Genomic DNA, 17,093 nt, shown 5'->3' with positions numbered 1-17,093 from the left:
CGAAGTAATGCCTCCATTGTAAAATAATTCTCACGTTTTACTTTTCAAAAGTCAAATGGCACCATAACATAGCTTGAAAACAATACTTCTAATTTGGAATAAAGTACTCCTTTCGTCTCGAAAAAGTTGTCATATTTCACTTTTCAAGAGTCAAACGACATTATAACTGAGTCGAACATGATACTTCTGATTAGGAATGAAATATTCTCTTCGTTCCAAAATAGCTGTCGTGAGAGTCTAACGACACCATCACAGAGCTCAAACACGATACTTTGATTAGGAATGAAGTACTCTTTTCATTTTAAAATAGTTGTCATATTTCACTTCTCAAGAATCAAATTATATCATAACAGAGCTCGAACGATACTTCTAATTAGAAATAAAAGTACTTCTTTATTACAAATTAATTATTACATTTTACTTTTCACGAAATTAATTTGACTAACTTTCTGAACTAAATTTAATTTGATATCTTAGAATTAGGGTTTAAATATTCAAATATCATCAAAAGTACTATAATTGTATCTTTCCTTTTTAAATCATAATGTTGGTCAAAATCTCTTGTTTGACTATCAAAAAGGAAGTTTTGTGACAAATGAAATGAAACGAGTAATATATATAAAACCATATTTATCAGTATTTTTAGAGTTTTAAATTATATACATCACATTGTACATAATATATATATATATATTGTTAATATAAAATATTTATACCATTAAATCGTCTTTAATAAACGCTATTTGAAAGATTGAATAATGAAAACAAAAACTTTTTCTAATATATAATACACTTATTTGAGAGATTGAATAATGAAAAAAAAAACTTTTTCTAATATATAATACTCTCTATATTTCATTTTTATTCTTTATAATTTAATAATACAGAAAATTAAAGGTAGAGAAGACTTTCAAATTAAGTATTATAAGTTTAAATTTATATTTCTTTTTTTAAAAACGAACCATAAACAAAAAAAAGACACATAAATTAAAAATTAAAAATTAAAAAAATTTAAAAAAAAGAACAAGAAAACGTCAAAAAGAAAAATTCAAAGAGTGGATGGAACGTTTCTTGACAAATATTTTTTGATTGCCTTAACTTAGTAAAAAGAAAGAGGCAATCGTATGTTATTCTCAACTTCTTCCTATTTTTTATTGATCGAAAATTTTTAAAGATACGACATAATATTTGATAAGTAATAAAATCATTTTTTACTCTTCTTAACTAAATTTTTTTAATAAGATCACTCATTTACTTTTATTTACTTAAATACCGCAGATCCAACATTTAAGCTTCATTAATTTAATTGTTAAAAATTTTCAAACCAAACTCAACTCATTTTTAAACTCATTTTTAATGTAATGAGTTCATATCTATATCTATCATTTGTTGCCATTTTTTACTTTGGTATATTTTGCACATATTTTTACGTCGCGCTGAAAATACTAAGTTTAGATGAACCCGACAATGGACATTCTACATCCAGGTCTGATAATAGGCACACTCCTTTGCTCTTTGACCAAATTCGAACTCGTGACATGCGCCTAAACCAAAGATTATTACAGACTAAAGCTTCACACACACTGCATGTATTGCACTGATCAAGATTCACTTCAATAAGACACAACAAGAAAGGGGCAACACAACCTTAATCCTTATATATATGACACCCAAACAGACAGTTTACACCGGGAGCTGGACGACAACGTCTATCTTGCTCCACTTATTGGATGTTCAGCAATCATAGCTAGGATGTCTAGAATCCCATATGAGTTAATCAAGAAGAAGCAGCAGGGGAGGAAGATGGATTGAAAGGTTTTTGTTCCGCGCAGGTGAGTAGTTCGTGAGGCCCTGCCTCCTCCCGACCAATGCCCATCAAGTCGAGGTAATAGAGGTAGTGTGAGATGATGTTGTTCATGGAGTCAATATCACCTTGGTTACAGACATTGTCACCATAGAGGATGTTCATGGTGGTGCCAAAACCGGGGACTCGTTTAGACAAAGTATCATTCTTTGTTGGCTTCCAGTTGCCAACGAAGGCATCGTGAGCTGAAGGCTGTCCCTTTTTTACTGGGTTCATCCACTGCCACATTGCAGCTTGGAATGCCAAGGTTGCGTTTTGTTCAATGTATTCGGGATGATTCAACAGATCTACCTTCAATGCTTCGCCTATTTTTCCGTAGTTGTAGTTCCTAAGTAGAAGTATCAAGGGAAAAAAAAACATTTTTTCAGTCCTAATTAGAGGTGTTTTGATAACAAAATAACTATATTGCTTGTATCAGATCCGATCCAACACGCACACGGGGTATTTTTGAGAAGTTCAAGCAACATAGCAGAAAAAAATCAATATATAATCTTAGATATATAGGTAATGAAACATTTACCAGTAGATAGGCAAGGCACCACGACCATAATATTCGACTCCGGGAGAGCACGGGTAAGTTAATTTGAAGTAGTCATCACAGTAATCTTGGCTAGGACTCAATTCCTTGTTATAGCAAAGGCCCCAAGCCAATGGTCCACCGGTGGCAACTCCGTAACCACCTGTTTACGTTAAGTGATGAGAAATCAATTCAACTACAAGCACGTACAGCAGAATAAACCAGAGGATCGTGCTAAGTTTTGGTTGACGAATGATGATAGGCAGTAACAAGTGATCTCCAAAGGTCTCACTATAAAAGAGCTTATATGCACAGGCGCGGACACATAGAGATACATATCAACCAACAAGCTCATCAATTATCGATGAACGAAATCATAAGCGACTGCCTTAACTGGAGCTTACACAAGTCAGATAGCCAAAACAGAATTGGTATCCCATTTATTCTGATTCTCAGTATCGAGACCAAGCCAACTAAATTACTCAGACTTCAATATAATTAGTTCATCATATGTTAACTGGACCAGATTCTCAAGTTCTCTATTAGAGACCTCGAGACTCAAGATCCGAACTGATCTCAAACAGGATGAGTTTCAATCAATGATTTTATACAAGCTATTGATCTTTCCTAAGTACTATTATGTTTGATCAACTTAAAGTTTAATCCTTACGAGATCAAAACTTTTCAACAACTTGTCAATTCCTTGAGTTCTCTAAGGAAATGTTTACAATATTACTTTCAAAGTCTAAAGCAAATCAAATATCTCCGTGGTCTAATCATTTTTCCATTCATCTTTTCACCATTTTCGTAACAAGAAAGAACCAAAAAGCTATGTTGCTCATATCCTTCAAAAATGTCGCTGGGTGCATGCCCGGATCATCCAAAAGTTATGCATTTTTTGCAGATCCAACATGGATGCAACAAATTCCTGCAGGATCCGAGCGATACAACAAGAAAAAGGGAAATCATACTATAAAAGATGAGACAAGTAAATAAATAAGACACCAACAACAAAGTATGGCACAATCCCTAACTAGTCAAGATTCAGTAATATGAATCCTCCACCCTACAACAACAAGAACAACTACTACGTCTCAGCCCCAAACAAGATGAGATCGGCAAATAAATTAAATTAAATAGATACAAATACAAATAATAACACTCAAAAATATATACAAATACTAATCATCCTTGAACTAAGGGTCTATCTTTAAAAAGCCTCTCTACCTCAAACTTGCGGTAAGGTCTGCATATATTTTATTACATTAGAAATATTGTTTTAGTAATAATTACATACTCTCTCGATTCAATTTATGTGACTTACTTTCCTTTTTAGTCAGTTATAAAAAAAATGCCACATTTCTATATTAAGTAACAACTATAAAATGCATATTTTACCTTTACTGAAATGATTCACAGTCACACGTATTTGTATCATTCATTTTGGACCACAAGTTATACAAAGTCTTCATTTCTTACTTAAACTTCGTGTCGAATCAAATCATCTCTCGTAAAATGGGACAAAGGGAGTAAAATATGTAACTTCACTCATTTGTTCATGCAATGAGAAACAACAAGTCAACAACAACAACATACATAGTGTATCTCACAAAGTGGGACCTTCATCCTACTTGATAAGCAAAGAGGTTGTTTTCGACAGAACCTCGAATCCAAACTAATTCACAAACAGAACAAGTAACAACAAATAGTATCACAACAATCCTACAACAAAACAACCATATAATAGAGCTAAATTTAGAACAGAACAACAACTTACAAGAAGTTTTGCTACCAACATGACCAAGAAAAGCAGCAATTTCTTTCATCTGCATAAATTTACCACCAGTAGTACCAAAACCAAGAGGTTGAAAAAGAGCTGAAGCAATTATAAAAGATTTATAATCCCAAAAACCAGCAGAATGAGCTACAGGTGAATTCCTCTTTGAAAACAAATTCTCAAACTGATAAGTTTCAAAAAAATCAGAAATTGTCAAATTACAACAAAATCTTGACAATACATTACATTCCCAATCTTTAACACACATTTTTTTACCCTTTACCATTTTCACTAATATTGGTGGCTTAGATGATGATTCATTTTCATTTTCATTTTCATCCCCTTTTGCAATTGCAGAAATTGAAAGCATTATTACCATAAATCCTAACACTTTCATCTTTAAAGCTGACATTTTTATCACTCAAAATGAAAATTTTGAAATTTGAAAACTGAAAAAATTGAGAATTTAGTGAATTGGGAAGATGAATTTGTGGTTTTTGAGATTTGGGTATGGATCAAAATTGGATTTTTTGCTCTTTTTATATATTTTCTTGGGGTTTTGGTGAAGTTTTTTTCTTTGGGTGTGCAAGTGAAAGAGACTATCTTTATTAACCAAGAAGGAAGCAATACTTAAAAAAAAAAATTATTATATTAATATAAATTTTTATTCTAAAATATTAAATTAGTGTAATTTAATTTAATTTAAAAAATTAATAAAATTAAAAAATTACATCATAACAATTAAGAAAATAACTTTATTTTATATTTGCTCCATTGAGTATAAAAAAATATTTTTATTAAAAACGCATTATGACAACTAAAAAAGTAACTTTATTTAATATTTGCTTTATTGATTATTAGTTATCTACTTTTCTTTTACATAAAACTTAAAAAGAATCATAACAAAAAGATATTTTTATAAATTTAATTTTTTTAGCTTTTTTTACTACATTGTCCCCTTATATCCATTAATAATATCAAGATCAATAATAAAAGTTTTTTCTAAAGAACTTTACTATATTTATATTTTCATTAAAAGTTAATTAAGGGTGCTTTATTTGTTTTTATATATCAAAGGTTATGGATGATGTGACTATTATTAACTGAATGTAAGTGAAAATGTATGAGAATAAGAAATTTATTTTATATATATATATATATATATATAAATCTTGTTTTTTACTACTACTATTTTTATAATATAGGAAATAGATTCTCTGTCTTTTTATTTAATTTAATAAATCATTCTTGAACATTCTAGACTTGGAATAAAGCAAAAAAGCTGACATTTCATAACATGACAGGTCACCATTTTTAACATATTTGGTACTCACAACAATTTTTATGATATTTTAAACATATTTTTATTCGATATTCGATGTTTTACGTTAAAATTGAATTAAATTTAAATTTATTTATTATATAATTTATTTATAAAGATGATATTTTAAATAAAAAATTTACCTTGAAAACTTAAATGATATACTTTTAATTAATAATAAAGAGATCTCAAACATCTCATCACATATTTATATTATTTCATAGTCGGCATTTTGTTGTGAATGGTTCTTATATAATTGATTTTACGTAATTAAAATTAAATTAATTGAAAGCTTAAATATAAATATCAAATATTCAATAGAATTTTTTTTTATCCTTTAATGATTTTGTTATTTAAAATTATTAAATTGATTTAACTTTATAATTTAATTATTAATTAAATAAAATAGCAGTGTGGAAGCATCTACATTTAATCAGAGATTACTTACAACTGTGAGACCCAAAAGTATTAATTGCAGAAAATTACATATTAACTACCTTTTTTTTCCTCCAAATTTAACATTTATCACTAACCAAACATTTTTGTCTTTTTTTTAGAAACAAACCAAAAGTGCTCTAGCATTTGGTTGCATATATATATATATATATATATATATATATATATATATATATATATATATATATATATATATATATATATATATATCATTTTTAAGATGTGATTGAAGATAAAGGTTAATAATAATAAATAATAATAATTAGTAGTATTTTATTGGAAAAAATAGAAGTTTATTTAGTTAATAAATATACTTTTTTAATTTTTTATTTTGCTATTTCATTGTCATGTTTTTTTTTAAAAAAAAATTCTTTAAATAATATTTTTTTAAAGTTGAATCTATTTAAAATAACTTTTCTAGTTATAACACAGAAATAAGTATCGATCTTGTATATGTTAAGACGTGTTTCACATACATCTTTAATAACTTATTTTGAAAAGTTTAAATTTCGTTCCATTTTAGCTAGGTAAATTTCAACGCACTTCGCATATAAATAAATAAAAAAACATTCATAGTACTATTATATGATTATTTCCATTTGTATAATTGACGATTATTTATGGTATTTACTTGCGTCTAAGGAATAAACGCTTATCTAAATAACCAAAATACTATAAATAGATAAAAATTACATGACTTTATCATAATTAAACAATAAATATGAACAAATATAAATATTTTTCATTTCATTAATTTAATTTGATGGAAAAATAAAACCAAAACGATTTTACTCATTAACCTGTTCAATTTGCAGGTAATTTAGGGTTCCAAATTAGGGCAAATGAGAAGGAGCAAAGATAGCACCAATTATGCAAAAAGAGGTAAAGTTGCTAAATTTCCCTATTAGAACTTATAATTGTTAATTAAGCTGTTTTCAGATACTTATTTAGGGTAGACTATAATTGGTATTATATAGATCATTTTTGTTGTTGTTGTTGAATTGGAGGAGAAAAAGAGTAAATGAAGTAATGGTACGCGTGTTGATTAGTGTTTCATAGGTAGCTAACGTGATCGACCTAGTGGTCAATGAAGTAGGTTGATAATCAATAGGTCCTAGGTTCAAATACTAGATGATATAATCACACTCGGAGACTTCTTCTTGTGTGTGCTAGGATAGAGTAATCTAGTGTACCTGTAGCCGGCGGGAGGTAGAAGGTATCCAATGAATAGAATAGTCATACACAATGGAAGGCGGGGAATTGAAAATCAAGAAAATACTACATGTATCAAATTTGTTTCCTTGAAATTGATCTTCGTAGTGATTTGTGCACAAAGTACACAAAGGTATTACAAGAACAACATTCAATAATAATTGATAGGAAATGGATAACACGAGGACAATATCCTCAATACAACAATAAGTTACAAAGAAACAAGCTCTAAGAAGCATCAAAGCCTAGATACGTTCATGTGAACGCACTAAGAGAACAATGTGCAAGAAGACTGAAAGAGAAGTAGAATCAAATATGTCCATGTCATGAAGAATCAACCCTTCAATTAAAAGATTGTACATCTTATTCCATAAATTAATTGCTTTGTACCATCGACGTTTGATTCTATTCCTCAAGAATCCATCATTTATTTTGTGTTTCAAACTAATATCTGAAAAGAAACAACCAAATAGAAGATTAGAGACTTATTCAAACAAACGAAGCAAAAAAGGTTGAGTATCATATGAAAAATTACAAATTAAACAACTACTTACTTGATTGATTGTGGAGAATGACTAAACTCTTAAAGACTTTTAGTAGTGGACTGGTGGTGGTGGTGAAGCGTAAATGTATGCCGGTGGAGGAGGTGATTTCAGTGGTGGAGGAGGTGAGCTGTAGTAATAAGGAGGAGGAGGAGACTTTACGGGTGGAGGTGGAGAGTGATAGTAGTAGGGAGGTGGTGGAGAAGGTGACGGTGGTGGAGGCGACTTGTAGTAGTAAGGTGGGGGTGGTGAAGGTGATGGTGGAGGAGGAGACTTGTAGTAGTAGGGTGGTGGAGGAGATGGGGATGGTGGTGGTGGTGACTTGTAGTAGTAAGGAGGTGGCGGAGAAGGTGACGGTGGAGGAGGTGACTTGTAGTAGTAGGGTGGAGGTGGTGAAGGTGATGGTGGAGGAGGAGACTTGTAGATGTAGGGTGGCGGAGGAGATGGCGATGGCGGTGGGGGTGATTTGTAGTAGTAGGGTGGTGGAGGAGATGGCGATGGTGGTGGTGGTGACTTGTAGTAGTATGGTGGAGGGGGAGAAGGTGATGGAGGTGGAGGAGACTTGTAGTAGTAAGGTGGTGGTGGTGATGGTGATGGTGGTGGTGGTGATTTATAATAGTATACAGGTGCAGGTTTTGGTGATGGTGGTGGAGGAGACTTGTAGTAGTAAGGAGGTGGTGGAGAAGGTGATGGTGGTGGCGGTGACTTATAATAGTACACTGGTGCAGGTTTTGGCGATGGTGGAGGTGGAGATTTATAATAGTATACTGGTGCAGGTTTTGGTGACGGTGGAGGTGGAGATTTGTAATAGTATACCGGTGTAGGTTTAGGTGATGGTGGAGGTGGAGATTTATAATAGTAGACTGGTGCAGGTTTTGGTGATGGTGGTGGTGGTGACTTATAATAGTACACAGGTGTGGGTTTTGGTGATGGTGGTGGTGGTGACTTATAATAGTATATAGGTGCGGATTTTGGTGATGGTGGTGGTGGAGATTTGTAATAGTAAGCAGGTGGTGGTGGAGACTTATACACGTATGTCGGGGTTGGGGGAGGTGGTGACTTGTAAACATATTTTGGTGACTGAGGAGGAGGAGATTTGTGATAGTACGGAGCAGGTGTAGGCTTGGGTTTTAGGCATTTTGCATAAGGTGTCTTAGAACCATAAGCAAATGGTTTTGCATAGAGAACAACTTCGTATTTATTCTTTGACTTCACTTTGAGGTTAGCACCCTTAATTCCCCAATGAAGATTTGTAGGAATGCTACACTTTGAATCCTTAGGAGCACTGTGGAGTTTAGCCTTGCAAGCCTTTGCTCCATATTTGCTATATTCAAATTCTTCAATAGTGATGCTAAATTTACCATTGATCTTAGTGGTACCATAACTTATAATTTCCTTGTCACCAGCCTTGCAAGTCACTTCAACAACAGCACCTAATACATGTAAAAAGAAACATTAATTAACACAATAACAGTTTGTATATGAATTCTTATCCGAGCATAATGAACAAAGCAACATAAAATAAAATATGTTTGTAGTATAAACTGTAAAGATTATGGTACCTTTCATGTGTTTCTTGCTGTGAGACATCTCTGGGTGCTTCCAGTTATGGCATCTAAAACAATAGACTTTTCCGACAACTTTGACTACAAATTGATGATGTGGAGGATAGTAATATACTGGTGGTGGTGGTGAAGTATAGTAGTATGGTGCGGGAGAAGACTTCTTTGGTGGTGGTGGTGGAGACTTGTAATAGTATGGAGTTGGAGGTGACTTAACTTGTGGTGGTGGGGAATTGTAGTGATATGGTGGAGGAGGTGATTTCTTTGGTGGTGGTGGTGAGGAGTAGTAGTATGGAGGAGGTGGTGACTTAACCGGTGGTGGAGGAGAACTGTAATAGTATGGTGGAGGAGGTGATTTCTTTGGTGGTGGCGGCGAGGAGTAGTAGTATGGTGGAGGGGGAGACTTCACTGGTGGTGGAGGAGAATTGTAATAGTATGGGGGAGGAGGTGATTTAGCCGGTGGTGGTGGGGACTTGTAATAGTATGGTGGGGGTGGTGATGGAGAAGGTGGAGGAGGAGACTTGTAATAGTATGGTGGTGGTGGTGATGGAGATGGAGGAGGTGGCGACTTGTAGTAATAAGGTGGTGGAGGAGAAGGTGAAGGAGGTGGTGGAGATTTATAATAATATGGTGGAGGAGGTGAAGGAGAAGGTGGAGGTGGAGACTTGTACACATAGGGTGGTGGTGGAGACGGTGAAGGAGGTGGTGGGGACTTATACACATATGGTGGTGGTGGAGACGGTGAGGGAAGTGGTGGAGACTTATACACATATGGTGGAGGTGGAGATGGAGAAGGAGGAGGAGGTGACTTATAAACATATGGAGGCGGTGGAGAAGGCGAGGGAGGAGGTGGAGATTTGTACACATATGGTGGTGGTGGTGGTGGAGACGGAGAAGGAGGAGGAGGTGACTTATAAACATATGGAGGCAGTGGAGAAGGCGAGGGAGGAGGTGGAGATTTGTACACATATGGTGGTGGTGGAGACGGAGAAGGAGGTGGTGGTGATTTGTACTCATACACCGGAGGTGGTGGAGAAGAGTATACATAAGGCTCTGCCGACACTACATTAGCAACAGCCAATATGGCCAATGCCACTAAGATTTGTGGCAAATATTGACGACCCTTGGCAGGGCCGCCATTGTTAAGTCTCATTTCGCTGAAAAATTACACCACCTAGCCTCCCAAGCTAGTTAGAGGAAGAAGAAAGGAGATAACCTTTAGTTTTTCAGTTGAGAAGTGATGCCTTTTGGGGATTCATTGGCCTATGTATTTATAGTTACACACATTGAAAAGTAAAGAGCTGTCTAAAGGACCAATTCAATTGCTCTGATTGATAATCAAAGTATAAAAAATACATTAACATCTGGATCTACAGGTTTTCATTTTAATTATTTAACTCCATCTCTATATCACTTTGAATGTTTCCCCATTATCTTTTAACAAGTAGTTTGTTACCTGCTATGAGAAAACACATGCCATGAACTGGCTTAAGGGAAAGAAAGTGCTATTTTTTAATATTTCCACTCTCTTGCTTTTATGTTTTCAATAGCCAGGGTGTGGGCTGATAAGCATATCACTAGTGCTCAGATTCTGTGATATTGAATTTTGTAGTGTTCAATAATTACAACAACTTTGACATGTTTAGCCAAATTAATTGATCTAAATTCCTGTTGATCTGTAGTGAGTAAGGATATATACATATATTCTATGTCGTGGACTCGCGCTAGCTGGTAAAAAACAAGACTAATGTTGTTGGAGTTTATTACTGGTAAATGCTAAGGTGCGTTACTATATATATGGGATTGTCTGAAACTCGTACCAATTATTTACCCTATGCGACATGCTCAGTTATATATATTCCAGACCTAAGTGTGATACTTTTGTACTCCGAATCCCCCTATTAGGATCCTTGGTTCCGCCACTGATCACATGTATGGTTAAATTGTTCAACTTATTAGCAAATAGATGAATTATTTTCTTTTTGGAACACTAGTTGGCCGGTGCAACAACGTTGATAACTTAAAAGCACAAATAGCCCTTTTTATGTATGTTGATTGTTGATGGATAAAATTATATGTATGTTGATTGTTGATGGCTTCAAATTATAGATTGAGTAAACTTGCTACATCGATTAACTACATTAAGAAAGTAAATTTGTGATCGTCATAGAATATAAATCCTTTTTGTATTACGCATTTGCATAATCGTAAGTGTTGGAATGAGAACCACGAGGTCTCAGAGTGCAATTTCAATGTAGGTGGAAAGATTGGTGATTTTTGGCTTTTGTCCAAGCTTTCGTTGATAGAGTTATCCGATATAAGTATTGGTGGGAGGTAACAAGTATCTCGTGTAATTAGTCAAGGTACGTGCAAAATGGCTTGACTTAAGTTCATTAATTTATTCATTTCCAATTTGTTGATATATATTTGGAGAAGACTAATTTAATTTGTTTCTAACATGTTTACAGAGGTAAAAGAAAGAGGAATAGAAGAAGATAGTGAATGTAATAAAATTGATCTTCTTATTGATTAATGCACAAAGTACATAAAGGTGTTACGAGAACAACATTCAGTAATAATTAATAAGAATGAATAAAAGAGGACAATATCCTCAATACAAATAATAAGTTACAAAGAAACAAACTCTAAGAAGCATCAAAGCCTAGATACGTTCATGTGAACGCACTAAGAGAACAATGTGCAAGAAGGACAAAAGAGAAGTAGAATCAAATATGTCCATGTCATGAAGAATCAACCCTTCAATTAAAAGATTGAAAATGTTATTCCATAAATTAATTGCTTTGAACCATTGACGTTTGAATCTATTCCTCAAGAAGCCATCATTTATTTTGTGTTTCAAACTAAAATCTGAAAAGAACAACACATAGAAGATTAGAGACTTAATTCAAAAAGAAGAACCAAAAAAGGTTGAGTATCGTATGAAAAATTACAAATTAAACAACTACTCACTTGATTGATTGTGGAGAATGACTGCACTCTTAGAAACTTTTAGTAGTGGACTGGTGGTGGTGGTGAAGCGTAAATGTACGCCGGGGGAGGAGGCGATTTTACCGGTGGAGGAGGCGAGCTGTAGTAATAAGGAGGAGGAGGAGACTTTACGGGTGGAGGTGGAGAGTGATAGTAGTAGGGAGGTGGTGGAGAAGGTGATGGTGGAGGAGGAGACTTGTAGATGTAGGGTGGGGGTGGTGAAGGTGATGGTGGAGGAGGAGACTTGTAGATGTAAGGTGGGGGTGGTGAAGGTGACGGTGGAGGAGGAGACTTGTAGTAGTAGGGTGGTGGAGGAGATGGAGATGGTGGTGGTGGTGACTTGTAGTAGTAGGGAGGTGGTGGAGAAGGTGACGGTGGAGGAGGTGACTTGTAGTAGTAGGGTGGTGGAGGAGATGGGGATGGTGGTGGTGGTGACTTGTAGTAGTAAGGAGGTGGTGGAGAAGGTGACGGTGGAGGAGGTGACTTGTAGTAGTAGGGTGGAGGTGGTGAAGGTGATGGTGGAGGAGATGACTTGTAATAGTAGGGTGGTGGAGGAGATGGCGATGGTGGTGGGGGAGACTTGTAGTAGTATGGAGGTGGAGGAGACGGCGATGGAGGTGGAGGAGACTTGTAATAGTAAGGTGGTGGGGGTGATGGCGATGGTGGTGGTGGAGACTTGTAATAGTATGGTGGAGGAGGAGATGGTGATGGTGGTGGTGGTGATTTATAATAGTATACTGGTGCGGGTTTTGGTGATGGTGGTGGTGGTGATTTATAATAGTACACGGGTGCAGGTTTTGGTGATGGTGGTGGTGGTGACTTATAATAGTACACATGTGCAGGTTTTGGTGATGGTGGTGGTGGTGATTTATAATAGTACACTGGTGCAGGTTTTGGTGATGGTGGTGGTGGTGACTTATAATAGTACACAGGTGCGGGTTTTGGTGATGGTGGTGGTGGTGATTTATAATAGTACACGGGTGCAGGTTTTGGTGATGGTGGTGGTGGTGATTTATAATAGTATACCGGTGCAAGTTTTGGTGATGGTGGAGGTGGAGATTTGTAATGGTAAGCAGGTGGTGGTGGAGACTTATACACGTATGTCGGGGTTGGGGGAGGTGGTGACTTGTAAACATATTTTGGAGATGGAGGGGGTGGTGACTTATAAACATAAGTCGGTGTTGGAGGTGGAGGAGATTTATAATAGTATGGAGCAGGTGTAGGCTTGGGCTTTTTGCATTCGGCATAAGGTGTCTTAGAACCATAAGCAAATGGTTTTGCATAGAGAACAACTTCATATTTATTCTTTGACTTCACTTTGAGGTTAGCACCCTTAATTCCCCAATGAAGGTTTGTAGGAATGCTACACTTTGAACCCTTAGGAGCATAGTGGAGTTTAGCCTTGCAAGCCTTTGCTCCATATTTGCGGTATTCAAATCCTTTAACCGTGATGCTAAATTTGCCATTGTTCTTAGTGGTACCATAACTCACAATTTCTTTGTCACCGGCCTTGCAAGTCACTTCAACAACAACACCTAATACATGTAAAAAGAAACATTAACACAAAAACAATTTATATATAAATTCTGTCAGAGCATAATGAACAAAGCAACAAATTATGTACAGTTAAATAAATTTTTGATGATAACCTTAAAAGAAAATAAAAATATATGAGTGTAGTATAAACTATAAAGACTAAGGTACCTTTCAGGTGTTTCTTGCCGTGAGACATCTCTGTGTGCTTCCAATCATAACATCTGAAACAATAGACTTTTCCGACAACTTTGACTACAAATTGATGATGTGGAGGATAGTAATGAGTTGGTGGTGGTGGTGAAGTATAGTAGTATGGTGCGGGAGAAGACTTCTTTGGTGGTGGTGGTGGAGACTTGTAGTAGTACGGAGTTGGAGGTGACTTAACTGGTGGTGGTGGGGAACTGTGGTGATATGGTGGAGGAGGTGATTTCTTTGGCGGTGGTGGTGAGGAGTAGTAGTACGGAGGAGGTGGTGACTTAACTGGTGGTGGTGGAGAAGTGTAGTGATACGGTGGAGGAGGTGATTTCTTTGGTGGTGGTGGTGAGGAGTAGTAGTATGGTGGAGGGGGAGACTTCACTGGTGGTGGAGGTGAACTGTAATAGTATGGGGGAGGAGGTGATTTAGCCGGTGGTGGTGGGGACTTGTAATAGTATGGTGGGGGTGGTGATGGTGAAGGTGGAGGAGGAGACTTGTAGTAGTATGGTGGTGGTGGTGAAGGTGATGGAGGAGGTGGAGACTTGTAGTAATAAGGCGGTGGAGGAGAAGGTGAAGGTGGCGGTGGAGACTTGTAATAATATGGTGGAGGTGGTGATGGTGAAGGCGGTGGTGGAGATTTGTAATAGTATGGTGGTGGAGGTGACGGTGAAGGTGGAGGTGGAGACTTGTAGTAATATGGAGGTGGTGGTGAAGGTGATGGGGGAGGAGGAGATTTGTAGTAATACGGTGGAGGTGGAGACGGTGAGGGAGGTGGTGGAGACTTATACACATAGGGTGGTGGTGGAGACGGTGAGGGAGGTGGTGGGGACTTATACACATAGGGTGGTGGTGGAGAAGGCGAGGGAGGTGGTGGGGACTTATACACATATGGTGGTGGTGGTGATGGAGAAGGAGGAGGAGGTGACTTATAAACATATGGAGGTGGGGGAGAAGGCGTGGGAGGAGGTGGAGATTTGTACACATATGGTGGTGATGGAGACGGAGAAGGAGGTGGTGGTGATGTGTACTCATACACCGGAGGTGGTGGAGAAGAGTACACATAAGGGTCAGCGGACACTACATTAGCAACAGCCAATATGGCCAATGCCACTAAGATTTGTGGCAAATATCGACGACCCTTGGCAGGGCCGCCATTGTTAAGTCTCATTTCGCCGAAAAATTACACCACCTAGCCTCCCAACTATGGTTAGCTAGTTAAGGGAAGAAGAAAGAAGACAACTTTTAGTTTTTCAGTTGAGAAGTGATGCCTTTTGTGGACTCATTAGCCTATGTATTTATACTAAAAAATTTTTGATAAAATAATTGTTAGTAAAGAGCTGTCTAAAAGGACTAATTCAATTGCTCTGATTAATAACCAGTGTAAAAAAAAACATTAACAGCTGGATCATCTTATTTATTAAAGTCATCTTTGTATCACTTTGAATATTTTCATATTATCTTTATAACAAAGTAGTTTGTTACCTGCTACATAGAATATGTGAAATAACATATGATTGATAAATTTTAATATTTCCACTCTCTTGACATATTTTTTTTTTGTTTGGTTAACCTTTACATGTTGCCACATGGAAACATCTTAGATCATACAATTTGGTCTTTTGTATGTTTCCTTGTTATTTCTATTTTCTTAGCAGCCCTAATGATAGTGTGGTTGACTTTGGAAACGATTCGGAATTTGAATTTTATAAATTCAAAATGTTGTTTATTTTATCGATCATTTGTGTTATCAAGTCGTTAATATTCATACATATATATACACAACATAACATATACTCGAATGGTGAGTGCAAAAATGGACGATTTTAAAGCAGATTTCATATTTTTCACTCAATGTTCACTGATCACATTGGACTAAATTTAGAGTCACATCGGGATGTCTCACATTAAGGGTAAATCACTTCGAAGTTCACATTAAGGGTAAAACACTCTGTTACAAAGACGACTCCGTATCAAAGGAGACTTGAACTCGAGACCTATTGGTTAAGAATGAAGGAGTGCTTAGCATCGTAATAGCTTATACGGTGCATCCACCCTTAATTTTGGATTTCCAAATTTTTATTTATTTATATGTTTTTTTATATTGTCAAATTATCTAAAGATTAAAATACAGCTTGTAGAAGGCGGCTATTAGTTAATATATTTTAAACGCCAGTTAATCCAATGTCAGAAGCACCGTCTAATTAGTAGATTCTACTCTTAAATAAGAGAATAATTGTTTATGAGAGTTTTAAAAAAAAAACTATTTTGGTGGATGGCTTAATTGGACTTTTGCGTCGTAAAATTATATTGTATAAACAAGGTTAAAATAATACTAAAACCCCATTTGATTTTTTTCTCTTTTGCAATGCAATATGTGACGGTTCTATAAAGGTTTCAGAAAGAAATCGTCTAAAAATTATATCATCAAAATATGCATGTGTTAATACACATGAAAAATTGAGTAAGTCGTCTAATTTCTATAAATTACCCCTAAATACCCAAATGGACTCCAAAAATGTAATGAGTTGGAGAAGCACGGCGTATAGTCTTACCATTTATAAGGCATATTTTTACATTTACGAGTCAACTTTTAGGAAGTACGCAACTTTCTTGATTATTCGTGTGTATTAGCCCATGGATTTAACACCTTGGAGCACCCAAAATAATTTATGAGAACCTCTGCAATAAGTTGGGGAAACATTGCGAATAGTTCCATCATTTTTTAACGTAAATTTTTACATTTACGAGCTAACTTCTAGAAATTATTCTACTTTTTTATTTTTTCGTGTGTTAATATTAGCCCATCGATCTGGCGTCTTGGAGCACCCAAGAATTTTTTTTCATAAAAAAATTATGAGAATCTCTAATGAGTTGGAGAATTATAACGAATAGTCCCACCATATTTTTAAATTTACGAGCCAACTTTAGGAATTACACGAATTTCTTGATTTTTTTTTTTGTGTATTATCCCATGAATTTGGCGTCTTGGAGCACCCATTTTTTTTCCTGAAAAACTTTATGTGCATCTGTAATGAGTTAGAGAACCATTACGTATAGTCCCACTATTTTTAAGACATATTTTTACATTTACGAGCCAACTTTTAGAAATTACGCGACTTTCTT

At 35.5% G+C, this 17,093-nt stretch overlaps 2 protein-coding genes across 2 annotated transcripts; both read right to left on the bottom strand.

Annotated features, from left to right (window-relative positions):
• Positions 1-1,563: 1,563 nt before the first annotated feature.
• Positions 1,564-4,799, bottom strand: LOC101252859 (chitinase-like protein 1). Its single transcript, XM_004252915.5, has 3 exons — positions 4,159-4,799; positions 2,385-2,544; positions 1,564-2,192 (listed from the first exon to the last, which is right to left on the bottom strand). The coding sequence occupies exons 1-3, from the start codon at positions 4,568-4,570 to the stop codon at positions 1,778-1,780; spliced, it is 987 nt and encodes a 328-aa protein (XP_004252963.1). The 5' UTR covers positions 4,571-4,799; the 3' UTR covers positions 1,564-1,777.
• A 2,419-nt stretch (positions 4,800-7,218) lies between these two features.
• LOC101249447 (uncharacterized) lies at positions 7,219-15,264 on the bottom strand. The gene is made up of 5 exons (XM_069292266.1): positions 13,944-15,264; positions 12,264-13,774; positions 9,252-10,413; positions 7,702-9,122; positions 7,219-7,598 (listed from the first exon to the last, which is right to left on the bottom strand). The coding sequence occupies exons 1-4, from the start codon at positions 15,136-15,138 to the stop codon at positions 7,741-7,743; spliced, it is 5,250 nt and encodes a 1,749-aa protein (XP_069148367.1). The 5' UTR covers positions 15,139-15,264; the 3' UTR covers positions 7,219-7,598; positions 7,702-7,740.
• Between the last annotated feature and the right edge of the window lie 1,829 nt (positions 15,265-17,093).

This window comes from Solanum lycopersicum, chromosome 12 (genome assembly GCF_036512215.1).
Source record: "Solanum lycopersicum chromosome 12, SLM_r2.1".
In the NCBI taxonomy this organism is placed as follows: domain Eukaryota; kingdom Viridiplantae; phylum Streptophyta; class Magnoliopsida; order Solanales; family Solanaceae; genus Solanum; species Solanum lycopersicum.
Note: the sequence above shows the minus strand (reverse complement) of the source record. Positions and strands in the feature narration are given on the sequence as shown.

Bases quoted from the DNA above. Each gene is read 5' to 3' on its own strand.
- LOC101252859 (XM_004252915.5), bottom strand. From the start codon at position 4,570: ATGTCAGCTTTAAAGATGAAAGTGTTAGGATTTATGGTAATAATGCTT. The intron at 2,545-4,158 runs GTAAGTTGTTGT...TAACGTAAACAG, and splicing joins TGTTGGTAGCAAAACTTCTT to GTGGTTACGGAGTTGCCACC. The intron at 2,193-2,384 runs GTAAATGTTTCA...ACTTCTACTTAG, and splicing joins GGTGCCTTGCCTATCTACTG to GAACTACAACTACGGAAAAA.
- LOC101249447 (XM_069292266.1), bottom strand. From the start codon at position 15,138: ATGAGACTTAACAATGGCGGCCCTGCCAAGGGTCGTCGATATTTGCCA. The intron at 13,775-13,943 runs GTACCTTAGTCT...TACATGTATTAG, and splicing joins CGGCAAGAAACACCTGAAAG to GTGTTGTTGTTGAAGTGACT. The intron at 10,414-12,263 runs TAAAAGTTTCTA...GTGGTGTAATTT, and splicing joins CACCACCACCAGTCCACTAC to TTCAGCGAAATGAGACTTAA.